Source organism: Scheffersomyces xylosifermentans (genome assembly GCF_036884685.1).
Source record: "Scheffersomyces xylosifermentans strain CBS 12540 chromosome Unknown RJT20scaffold_1, whole genome shotgun sequence".
Taxonomy (NCBI): domain Eukaryota; kingdom Fungi; phylum Ascomycota; class Pichiomycetes; order Serinales; family Debaryomycetaceae; genus Scheffersomyces; species Scheffersomyces xylosifermentans.
In genome coordinates, this window is record NW_027042939.1 from 2982778 (window position 1) to 2996042 (window position 13265).

A 13265-nucleotide genomic window follows, 5' to 3' on the forward strand; every position below is an offset into this window, starting at 1 on the left:
CAACTGCAGAGTTACGATGTTAACTCTTCCGACGTATTAATCACTTCATATTCGCGCCCTCTTGTTATATTGAAGTATCGCTGAGTTGGTCGAGCGGAAAGCATGAATTTAGTACAAAAATTCAGAATCTATTAATGAGGCATTTTTTGGTTGAGGCTTGTTAACTGGGTCCTGAAATTGAGCTTGATAAAGAAGAAGTGTTTGCAATCAACCTCAATTTATTTTTAGCCCCGTTTAATGTTGAAACGCCTTGAAAAATAATATGTCGTTCGCCAATTATTGTACAACATAGTTTATCCTTTTTAGCTCATGCATAATCTCCGAAATAAGATTTAGAAAATAAATACTTCCAGATTCAGTACCCTTGTTGAATTGGACAATGTAACACTCTCCCAACTGGTTCCAAACCAGTACCAAATTTTACAAGTGCTACATGCCAAGAAGCACTATTCTTGATTGACTGATCAAATTAGTCGAACTTAAACTTGAGTTCGCCAGTCTGAATCATATAGAATATGATGTGATGGTTGACACCCAAAGCTGGCGCCAAAACCCGCGAGAGACTAACTGCATTTATGTCAAACTTCTAGCAAACATCGTTCCCTTCACGGTTCCCCTTTTGGCAGTAGTTTCTGTACAGGTCGGGACAAAGATGCATCTTGATAAAATCACGAATGACAGTTTGTTTGAGAAACATGCTTTTATTATGAAAGCCTCATAATAAAATATTTAATTTTCTTGATTGAAAAGCTAAGAAGGGAAATTCTTGTGCGATATACAATACCATGATTTAAAAAAACTTCTGGGCAAGATAAAAGTGTGAAAGCATAGGGATCCCATCTCCACCCTGACGATAAAACCAGAAGAATGGTACCATGTTGCAACGTCGGTCAATATGACGTAGACATCAAAGATACGAACATAGTAACCGATCTGACTACGAATATCAAAATCTATTCCCTGCTCGCTAAAGTCATGACATGAAGGCACTAAGATGGATCTTCAAAGATCTTGTCTTATAGTAGAGAAGGACTAACAAGTCAGGTCCCATAAGTGTTCAGTTTAACACCCCATGTTCACCAATATGACATAAGAAGGGAATTGTTAGCTAACTTATTTTTTTCATTTTGATTTGTTGAGTTCTTTTGAAACCAATGCTTCTGTCCTAACCTATCTACATATGGGCTAAGTTTGAAGCACAAGCTAAGATTTCACAAGTGAACGGTTGACGTTGGTACATTTGCAGAACATGTACTTTCATGCATGATAACTCTAATTTATTTTTCTAGTTCTTCCTGTCTTAATGGTTTGTCATTTACGCGACATTCTATTTTCTGGTTGTTTTTTTTTCCCATAGAAGGCACACTCCAGATAATTGCCCTAATTTAGTAGAATTATATGTGCCCCAATTATTGTGGATTGACAGGACTGCCTTTCATGTACTTACAAAGAAACCCCATTTGCTTGGATTGCATTTGCCACGCCCAGTCCATTCGTATAGAAATAGCTCACAAAGTCGGACAATTCTGAGTGTCCTGATCTTCATGAGTTGTACCTCGACTTGGCACTGTCTGCACCAATCCTGCAACCATAGTTTTCGATTACTTCTGATGGAAAGGACATCTCCGTGTGGGTGACTTATAGCATTATCCGTTTCTTTTCATTTCCCTATCTTGAGACCTGAAATTGTTATGGAAGTTACATGTATAGTAACTATTATCTAGCCTGAACAAGATATTGCGCACAGCGAATAGTTCTAAATTCAACCGCCTCAGCGTACTCATCGTGCACCTCCATTTTTATATTTAATTTTCTAATTAAAATCAAAATTCACCTCAACCTTCTCGGAAAAAAAAAAACATGTGCAGAAAGGATTCTGCATCTACTTTTTTTTTTTTTTACCCTTCCAAGAACCGAAGGGCTCCATAGAAATCATATTTATATAACATGCCTTTCTGCCCTTTTCAACTTCGAGCAATAAGTACACTATGTTTAGCACTTAATACTACAGCTCTGGACTACAAGTCTTCTTTTGATCCCCAAACTTTGCTAATCACCTTGCCATCACACCTGCCGGCAATTGGGAGGACCATAGATAGCACATTTTTCTCATGGGAAGTATATTTCGTTCGATGGAAAGTACCGGAATACATTTTATGGATCAAGAAGCAGCCTGATCGAATATCGCCAAGTTGTGGGTCTTCGCACTATCCAATAGTATTGCATAAATCACTATGGCAAAAAAGAGGTTAAACCCTTCCATAAAGAGGAGTAGAACACGATCTGGTTGTCTAACTTGTAGGGATCGACATATGAAATGTGACGAACAACAGCCTGTCTGTAGCAACTGCATTAAGTCGAAAAGGAAATGCTATCGAGGCATCAGGTTGAACTTCACCCAGTACACAGTATACAATCCTGAGGGAGACTCCCTCGATTCGATCCCTAATGACATTTCAAGTACAGGCAGAGCGCATAGCAAATGCACAGCACGTCCCATCCAACCATACAGACTTTTAGATCAGTCCATTACAATCGCCTCACTTTACGAACATGGAAGGGAGTTATATGAGCCTTACAGACATCTACATAATCCTAATGATTTAATAGAAGCGGATTACCAATACCAACAGGATTTGTACTCCTCCTTTACCGCTCCCCACAGCAACATAAGACTGTCGGTTTCCAGTGCAGTGCAAATACCTTCCTCTCAGCCAGTTCTTGATATCAATAATGAGCTACCAGCGCATTTAGATAGTAATCTTTCTGAGGGTGTAAGCATACCAAATTTGGGATTTAATGAGAGCTATAATTTTATGAACCAAGGCGCCAATATAATGACTGCAGGTCCACAGTTCTCCAACTTCATGTTCAATACGCCTGCCACTTCCCAGATAGCAAATGCTCCTTTACAATACCAGAACTATACTACTCCACTGATATCACTCCTAGCCAGAGCCGAACAGACCACAACATCAACCGAATTTCCACAAGGTTTAGAGGTCGAAAACTTCATAGACCTAATTGAAACGGAGCAATATTATTGGCTTCTTGATTTCTTCAACGACATGCATATCTGGAAATCGATAGTGCCAAGCTATTGCTTGAAGGACTTTGAAATTGGAAGTAAAAGCCCATTTTTGCTCAGCTGCTTGCTATGCTGTTCTCAAAATAGTAATATCCCATTAGATACAATATTACAGGACCAGTTGCAACATTGGCTAAACATCCGTTCAATACCAATCATTCATGGCGACAACATCGAACTATTCGAGAATCTTCTCATAAGTATAACTTTGATCCTTGTGGGAATCTATTTGAAATTTGATCATACACAACTTACAAATTTCACGAAAACTGTGCTTGAAAATCAAATTAAGATATTCAACAAAGTCGTAGAGAAATTGAGCAATTACCTTAAGTTCAAAAAGTTCAAGCCAGTTTTGCTTATTAGCTCAATTCATTCTGTGATCATTTTGAAGTATTTTATTAGTAAAAAATTTGGTTTCGATACCATTATCGATCAATACAATTATGGTAATGATGTGAATGTACTACACGAAGTTGAGGATATTGAAGAAGACATAAAATATCCTTATCCCTATGACGCTGCTGCTCATATAACACTGAGTGCTTCGGATAGAATAATTCTATTCAATCTCTTAAGACTTAGCAAATTTGAGGTTATCAATTTAAATCTGTCGTTCAGAACCAATGATTATCCACAGTTAAACTACATGTATGAACCAGAGAAGCAAGCAATTAGGAGCGATCCACTAAAGCTTCGCGAGTATATGTGGTACTTGATAAAGTTGGACTATAACACAACTCACCCTCATAGCAAAATCTTTGATCTTGACTACAATTTCATATATGATGATGACAACTTGATATTTTCCAGAGAAAATCAAGGTTTCGAAACTTTTGCTCCGACTTATAATCCAAACTATCTGTCCGCATCCAATGTTTTGCAACACACATACTCAAACATAGGGATGGGTTCCCAATCTTATCCAACTTTACACCAAACAATACCCAATCCGGATGCCTTGAGCACTACCCGTCTGCATCGAATTGTTCTACCAAACGATCGTGGAATATTAATTATCATCTTACGGGAACTTATTACTAAGTTGCATAACAAAAACAGAGCGGACTTAGTCCGTGAATCAGATAACAGAATTCGGAGTATTTTTCATATTATTCAACAGTCGAAGAGCCTCGAAAGGGACAAGGCCTGTTGGAAACAATATTTTGAATGGACTTTGAAATACATTGACTATGATCAAGCATTGGGAGAGCAAATGCTCTGATATTTAACGGATTAGTACATTTAATTCTATATATTAGACACTTAACTTTAGACTTAGTTAGATTTAGAAACACTCAATACGAAACTTCACAATTTGAACTCAGTAGAATGGACCTTAATGTTGATTGCTAACTTGCGACCGATGAGGTTTGTTAAGAATTTAAAATGTCTCTAGGTTGGACCTGTCATCGCTGTACTTGCTAAGAATTCAGAAATTAAGAATACAGTATTATTCACATGAATGTCGCTCCATTCTCAAATAAATTCCCTTACCGTAATGTTAATATTTTAGCCACTGGAGATAGTAAATATTTAGGTTTGGTATCAATTAAACTATCCAATAGGTGCGACATTGAATGGGACTGAACCTGTGAATAGCACCATTCAATTGTTACAGATATCCGATTTTTGTTATTTTTGCTTTAGCTAGATAGACTTCGTGATATCAGATTATACCAACCGGTTTTGCGGACACACAAAGAGCAATACTGCTTATCTTAGCTCAACCCCGTCATAACTGAATCTTACTCAATGTCGCGCCCATTGATCAATTGATTTACTACAGAAGGGTCATTTTTGGTTGACATGGGAGTCTCAAACATGGGAGTCTCAATAATTATGGATATGAAGTGGCCATTTTCTTGAGAGATGTGCGACATTCATCTGAATAATACTGTACATATCTCAAGCATTTGCAACTAGAAAATAATCGGTTTGTAGCTTAATTCTCTTATAAACTGGTTATGAGCTATCTATCGAACTTGTTTTTCTTCCAACGGTAAGTCAGCTTTTATATTTAAGAGTACTCCTATATGTATAAAAGCGTCGGATTCTATGCCAATAGATGGCAAAAGGACTAGTAAGAGTAACCGTATCCAATTTTACTTATTTTATTGTCGTGATACAGAGGCTGCAATTTATTCATGCAAATGCATGCGGGCGGTAATATGCATTGCGCACCTAGAGGTGCGTTTTGACCTGTTGTATGCCTAGATTACTGATATTTTGTGCTCACTTGGCTCCGTTGTGGAAATACAAAGAATTATTATCCAAGTTGTTTAAGTGCCCTGAGTTTGGCTACTGTGGAGATGTCCCATAGCCTTTGAAGTTACACCGTTTAATTCTGCGAGATGAGCATCTTGAAGGTTGCACAACAGATTCAGTTCAGCCGCTGTGCTGGTGTAAATATGCATAGACGGGACGTGGACCGCCCGTGCCGTTCCGGAAAAGTGTAACCTTAGAATTTTTGGCCCTTTTTTTGTAGCCAAGTAATAAAGTTTCCAGCAATCACGTATTAAAGAAGTGACTACTAGTTAAACACATTGCCGGCAAAAGGTATCCGGCAATGTGTTACCCGAATTTCTTGGATTATGAAGGGCCATATAGTCGTGGCTTGTGAAGTGATCACCCGTGGCGAGTATTCAGGCGCAAAAGGCGAATTGTCTTGACGAAGCAGCATTCTAATATAACTTCTGTTAATACATCTTACTACATTTACATTCAAGTAGAAACTCACATGCAGTTTCAAGATTCAATCATTGTTGTTTTACGGGTTATTTGATTTTCTAGGCAGAATAAAAGGGATCCATATGACATGCGCTCATGAGACGCAATTCGCTAAGCTTAACTCCAAACTTTATGCTTTCCTATCTTAATTTCTTTATCATTTATGGTTTGAATGGATTCACGGCGGAAGCAAAATTTAGATTTAAACTCTGTTGCTTCTTTGGCTTTTGCATTTGCTTGTTCATCTCCTTCTCACGCAGCTTGATAGGGTGACACATTGCTTTATGCTTGGTGGGGGACGACTATGCTTGGTTAACAACCCACTTCAAGACAATTTAGCCTTCAAGATTTGCTAGACTTGCAACTTCGATATTGATGCGTATTCTGAAACGCTAATAACTGGCATTGATAGGTCCATCCTCACTGAAGTATCTTGTACCACTTCTGGTGTAGGATTGATTTCCTAAGAAGCTTAACATTCCAACTCTAAATCATTAATAGAAAGCACCCTGGTACGACAGCCACAGTCAAGACGTTAATCTTCACCTCTGAAATCGCAAACCATACCAGCTTTCGAGGAGCCTCATGGACACCCCTTCACCTCTTTTTTTGCAGTAATTTAATCCTGCAGTATGCATATCTTGTACATATTGAATACGGGTGAGGTATCCCGTCTCTATGATATATTTACATCTCCTGGAATAATAATACTTCTACTACACGTGCATCTGCATTGCAATGAACACGGATATTCAGTGACCCCATCTGATACTCATTCATTGCAGATCCCACTTTGTGGGAACAGTTGGAGAAAACAATTGCGCCATGCAACCTTAAACTACCGAGTGATGCACGAACGGCGACCAACAATGTGCGACGACAGTTTCAATTTTATATATCCGACAAATAATGCAATGTTTCTAAAAGTCCCAACAAGTCCGATATTCTCTATAAACCCGACATTGTGGAATAAACTTGAGATTGAGGTCCCGATTGTTCATTGTGTCAGTGTCCATTGTTCTTCTTAAATATATATCGTCACTGGTATGTGTCGTATGATGGCAATGATCTCTAGCTTTGAAGCTCTACAGGGTTCAAGTGGTATCTCATAAACATATGCCTCAAATGGCAACCTATATTTCCGTAATGTCTGACCTACCCCAAAAACTGTACGTCATGAATCTCCGCAAGCTACTCCATTCATCTTGCGTCAAGGCGAGCACAAACCTACCATTTTGAACAATAAGGAAATTCTTAGCATCAGTAACAACGTTCCAAATCTCCTTTCAGATAGTGCCCCTCATCTCAAGTCCATGTCCTCAATAAAAAATATGTCTCTTAGGCTCTAGTGCTCAAGGTCTAAATGTCCTCAAATGTCTCAATGTCTTAATATCCTCAGTGTCCTCAATGTCTCAATGTCCTCTATGTCCTCATCTCAATATCTCAATCAATGTCCTCATCTTACTACCCTCAATGTCTCACCTCATCCTCAACGTCTCAATGTCTCACTATCCTCATCTCAATGTCCTCCATCTCACACAACACCACACAACACCACCACAGTCCCTAGTGTCTCCTATCACGTGCTGAAATCTCATCCCAGTCGTGCATCACACAACCCCATCCATTCCTTCCTACCCTTCGATCTGACCCGTTACCCGGACCTCGCACCACACGAAAATTTTTCCTCACCAAAGCGCTTATAAAATCGTTGGCTGTAAAAACTATTGCTTTGTAGTAACGTGTTTAGTTAGCAATTGTACTATCAATAACAATAAAATGTCGTTAGGAACTGTATTCGGAGGTCAACAAATCAGATCTTTCCCACCAAAGGCTTTGATCAAGCACTTCAACCTTGATGTCAAGATTGCTGACACCGATGACGCCGCCTTCAAGAAGAACTTCCCATTGGGTAAGGTTCCAGGTTTCCTTGGACCAAAGGGCTTCAAGTTGCACGAAGTCATCGCTGTTTCCATTTACCGTATGTAACATCCCAAACAGGAGCTTTCTACAGCATCAAATTTCCATTTTGTTTCTAAGTGATGAGAGATTTTTTCATTATTATACAGTTATCCCTGTCTTAATAAACTATGTCGAGAATTCTAATCTGAAATTGAATACAAACAAAAGCAAAATGGATGTTAGCTAGCATTTATATGATCCATGAGGAACATAATACTAACAATTCTATAGTCATTAACTTAGCTGACCCAAAGTCTAAGCTTTTAGGTAAGAACGCCGCTGAGTACGCTCAAATTTTGAAGTGGGCTTCTTTCACCAACTCTGAGTTCCTTCCAAATGTTGCTGCTGCTTTCAAGCCATTGACTGGTGCTGCTCCATACAACAAGAAGGCTGTTGATGATGCTCTTGCTTACGTTGAGAAGATCGTTGCTATTTTCGAGACCAGATTGGCCAACTACACCTACTTGGTTGGTGAGAGATTGACCTTCGCTGATGTCTTCTCTGCTATTCTCTTCGTTAGAGGTTTCAACCATTTATTCGGTGCTGAGTGGAGAAAGGCTCACCCAAACACCACCAGATGGTTCAAGACTATCATTGCTACCAAGATCGTCCATGACGTTATCGGTGACGTCAAGTTGATTGAGAAGCCTGTTGAGTTCACTCCACCAAAGAAGGAGAAGAAGGAAAAGGCTCCACAACAACCAAAGAAGGAGAAGAAGGAAGCTCCAAAGAAGAAGGAAGTTGAGGAGGAAGATGCTCCAGCTGAGGCTCCAAAGCCAAAGCACCCATTGGCCGCTTTAGGAAACCCTAAGGCTCCATTGGATGAGTGGAAGAGAGTCTACTCTAACGAGGAGACCAGAGAGACCGCCATCCCATGGTTCTGGAAGAACCAATACAACCCAGAAGAGTGGTCCTTGTACAAGGTTGACTACAAGTACAACGACGAGTTGACCTTGACCTTCATGTCCAACAACTTGGTTGGTGGTTTCTTCAACAGATTGTCTGCGTCCACCAAGTACTTGTTCGGTTGTATGGTTGTCTACGGTGAAAACAACGACAATGGTATCACTGGTTTCTTCTTGGTCAGAGGTCAAGACTACGTTCCAGCCTTCGAAGTTGCTCCAGATTGGGAGTCTTACTCTTACACCAAGTTGGATGCCAGCGACCCAGAGAGCAAGGAATTCATCGAGAACATGTTGGCTTGGGACAAGCCAGTTATTGTTGACGGTAAGAGCAGAGAGATTGCTGACGGTAAGGTCTTCAAGTAAGCGCCTCAGTATTTTCTATTTGTTGAATATGTTGACTAGCTTCTTTTTTAGTTTCTTTACATTGAATATACTGAGTACGTAACTAGAATCTGTTTTGTTCACTCTCCATGTGATATCACTTAATGTAGAACTTTTTTTCGTAGATCTTGTATGTTTGGGTGAACGCTAATTGGCATGTTCTATTCCTCTATGTGTATGATTTTACCACATCAAATACGGTTGCTTCACTTTTCTATACATACGTATTATTCATAATGCATTAATAGAATATAAAATATATATCCATCATTGTTATTGACTGTCTCTGATGAAGCACAAAATTTTGAAATCATAAAATTTCAAATGTTTTGCCAAAATCTCCAGAAGATGCAAAAAATCAAATGAAATTATGAGAAGAAGATAGACACTTAAGAGCTCACATATATCTATTCCTTACTAAATATCGCAACCTATACCAAATATACAATTTTGAGTTCACTTATGAGAGAAAGATTTGGTACTTCTCTCTCCTTTAAGAATAAAGCATCCATTATATTCACTTCTATCGATTATAAGATTCTGGGAAGGCACATTTCCATCTGCCAAGCTCAAACCGCCGGTTTGGCACTCTCGTATATCATTCTAAATTTCGTAATTTATAACGCAAGACTCTTCTTACCAACATAATCTCAAAGCGACGAAGAATTTCCTCCCCGTTCCCAACTGGGATTTTCACCCAAATTTTACTTCTACAATTACCATGCTATGTCACTTCGAATTTTGCAGCTACTGAGACAGAAACCTCTCAACCCAACGAACGCTCAAACGACACTATCAATTCACACGTGCCGCCTGTCGCGCTTCACTAACTTTTTATTTCTTTCTTCCTCCACAAACCGAATGCTCGCCTTAATGTGGGAAAAAAGAAGATGAGAGCTAGCGACACATTACTACGGTGGCAGGAACAAGTTCTCGCTGGAGTTATTTATAGATACACTCACCAGAGTTCTTATCAAGAAAAACCACAGACCACAAACAACAGACCACAACCACTTTTGGTGAACTACTCCAGTTGGGCAGATGATGCCGTGATGGTCATTGTTTGGTTATTGGTTCTGAGTTTTTCAACTTTGCAAAAATGTTTAGTTGAAAAATCCCTGTCAAACCACAGCAGGCTGCGATTTCTTATTTATGTATTGTCTTTCCAACTCTATTTATATGAACATAAACACCATGGGAAGCTCCATTGGAAAAACTCCACCATTGGAAACTTCTCGGTGCGAATTCTTAGTATGGGTTATTCAACACTTCTCACTAACTATCACTAACTCACACATCTAACAATCAAGCACATATCATAATAAAACCATATCTCGCAATCAAGCACATCTAACAATCACACCTCACAATCAAACACATCATCTCTCACATATCAACTCTCACACATTCCCCCTACACTCCTCCCTAAACTCCTCCCTAAACTATTACCCTCTCTTCCTCACTACATCGCCCTACTATTTCCCTCACTTCCTCACTACACCCCCTACACTCCCACTAAAATTCCTCGCTATCCTAAATCCTCCCGGCGTGTCCTCCCCATTTTCTCTCCCTCACCAGAAAAACAAACACGAACTTTTCCACCAAACGTTTCTTCATTTTCATTTTGATCTCACGGTTGTTACTGTTGACAACTACAGGTTCTTCTCCAGTAGCCTGTGTGAATCATCGCCTGTGAACCGATAAAACAGCAAGAAAAGCCATGGTGTACATCAAGAACCCGTACATCCGCTACATACGAAGAAAACCCTGGGCGGTAATAGCCCCGGTGTCAGTAATCGTCGTGCTCTACTTCTTCTTGTTCCTGTCGTCGTCGTCTCTCCTGTCATCGTCGGGATCCAAGAACAGCGCTCAGAGCTCGCCCAAATACAACTACAATACCAAGTCACGTCGTTGGTTCGCTAAGAACAGAGACTCTATCATCCTCAAGAACTTGCCCAGCGACCACATCTCCCACTACGACTTGAACAAATTGACCACATCACCCGACGCTTTGGCTAAGAAGGAAGAGGTGTTGATATTAACTCCAATGTCCCGTTTCTTACCGCAATACTGGGCTAATCTCCAGAAGTTGTCTTACGATCACTCTTTGATCAGCTTGGGATTCATATTACCAAGAAACAATGACGGTGACGTCGCACTCAAGCAGTTGGAAGAAGCCATCAAAGACGCGCTGACCAACAACCAGTTGAAGTATAAGAAAATCACCATCTTGAGACAAGACTCCAATTCGTTGGATTCCCAGTTAGAGAAAGACAGACACGCCTTGAAGGTCCAAAAAGAAAGAAGATCAATGATGGCATTGGCCAGAAACTCGCTTGTGTTTACTACAATTTCTCCAACAACGTCGTGGATCTTGTGGCTCGACGCAGACATCGTAGAGACTCCGGAAACATTGATCCAAGACTTGGTTGCCCACAACAAACCAGTTATTTCTGCCAATGTTTACCAGAGATACTACAATGAAGAGGAAAAGAAGAACGCAATCAGAGCATACGATTTCAACAACTGGGTGGAATCCGAAGAAGGATTGAAGATTGCTGCTAGCTTGCCTGAAGACGAGATCGTGGTCGAGGGATACGCCGAAATGGCAACTTACAGACCTCTTATGGCTCTTTTCTACGATGCCAATGGAGACCAGCACACTGAAATGGCATTGGATGGTGTTGGAGGAGGAGCAGTTATGGTGAAGGCTGACGTACATAGAGATGGTGCTATGTTCCCATCATTCCCATTCTATCACTTGATCGAGACTGAAGGTTTTGCCAAGATGGCAAAGAGATTAGGTTATGAAGTGTTTGGATTGCCTAACTACTTAGTGTACCACTACAACGAGTAAGATGTTTAATGGATCAGCTCTCCTTGCACAAGCAGAGCTGAAGAAGACCGTTATAATGCGTGGACATTGGGAGATCAAAAGATCTGAAGTTTAAATTAGAGCCCACCATTATTTCAGATGATTATCAAAGAGAGTCCCATTTCTGTCAAGTCAAATTTTGGCACTCTTGAAGTGATAAGAACAGTACATAGCATGAAATGGCTTGAACAGGTACGATATGACACCCATTTAACATCATACGAACCTATTCCTTTTTAAATATTCGGACTAAGAATAGTTGTGGATTACCGAAGGCGTTTATGTTGATTGTTGACCTTTCGTTCTGACACAACTTGATTTCAATTTCATTTATCTATACTTGTACGTATTAGTAATATATCAATCATTTACGAGATTAGATGAGTAGCATCTTGAGTAGTAGAGTTCATTGAGTTGTCAATCCTGACATTAGGAGAAAGTTGGAGGATTATAAAGGTTGTATCTTATCTATTTGTCACTAGTTGGCTCTAGTATCGCCAACAAAGAATAAGTACAATCTTAACCACTCATATCCATCTACTATTAACTTGTTGCAAATTATATGACTTCATCGTCCCGTAGTATCCGATATTTGTGGTCACAATGAACATCAGCAGTGCTACCACCTTAAAGATTCCTATCAGTCCAATTCAGTAGTCTCTTATTCAATCCGATAAGATTTCCACCTCTGCTTTTTGGTGAAAGAGTATATCTTATCAATTTACAGTTGCAAAACACAACTATTGATGCCTCTGCTTCTTCGTCTCTCTTCTTAATCCAACTAGTCCCACCATCTCTAAAAGGTCAACATTCTAGAATGCGTTACAGTCTCAAGTCTACAGAGATCATTATGCTTATTGTCCTCAAACTAACCCCAAGGCACATTTTTGCACCCAAATACATCACACCAGACTTGGGTTCTAGTGAGTACTGGCTATTCCACTCTTTAGTTACAGAGTTGCTGATTTTACACTAGGATAGACGTCCAATATAGCACAGGCTGTAACTATCAAGTGCATTTACTCCTGAACCACTAATCCATTTACATTAAGTCTGCCAAACAGGAGTTGTCGTAAAGAGGTTACTCAAAAGCAGAGCTACCTACTCTGAAAACTAGATAGTATACAACAGTATGCTAAGCTACGTGATATAGTATGTACTCCATGCAGACATAGCATTATATAGTATATACTCCATGACAGATATAGCATTCTATAGTAAATACTACACTGGAGAGTATTCCAATATAATACTATACAAACTGTAATACATTATATTGTTGCACGTTATATAGTACAGACTATATAGAATACTGTATACAAAG

The 13265-nt window shown here is 39.6% G+C and overlaps 3 protein-coding genes across 3 annotated transcripts; all 3 read left to right on the forward strand. All coding sequences in view use genetic code 12, as the record gives it.

Moving 5' to 3' along the window:
* The first annotated feature begins 1986 nt into the window (after positions 1-1986).
* AHR1 (Zn(II)2Cys6 transcription factor AHR1) lies at positions 1987-4601 on the forward strand. Its single transcript, XM_064916357.1, has one exon. It carries the CDS (start codon positions 2235-2237, stop codon positions 4311-4313), a length of 2079 nt encoding a protein of 692 aa, XP_064777657.1. The 5' UTR covers positions 1987-2234; the 3' UTR covers positions 4314-4601.
* A 2920-nt stretch (positions 4602-7521) lies between these two features.
* CAM1 (translation elongation factor EF1B gamma) lies at positions 7522-9340 on the forward strand. The gene is made up of 2 exons (XM_064916358.1): positions 7522-7799; positions 8012-9340. The coding sequence occupies exons 1-2, from the start codon at positions 7598-7600 to the stop codon at positions 9046-9048; spliced, it is 1239 nt and encodes a 412-aa protein (XP_064777658.1). The 5' UTR covers positions 7522-7597; the 3' UTR covers positions 9049-9340.
* A 1369-nt stretch (positions 9341-10709) lies between these two features.
* MNN9 (mannosyltransferase complex subunit) lies at positions 10710-12379 on the forward strand. Its single transcript, XM_064916359.1, has one exon. It carries the CDS (start codon positions 10787-10789, stop codon positions 11921-11923), a length of 1137 nt encoding a protein of 378 aa, XP_064777659.1. The 5' UTR covers positions 10710-10786; the 3' UTR covers positions 11924-12379.
* The last annotated feature ends 886 nt before the right edge of the window (positions 12380-13265 follow it).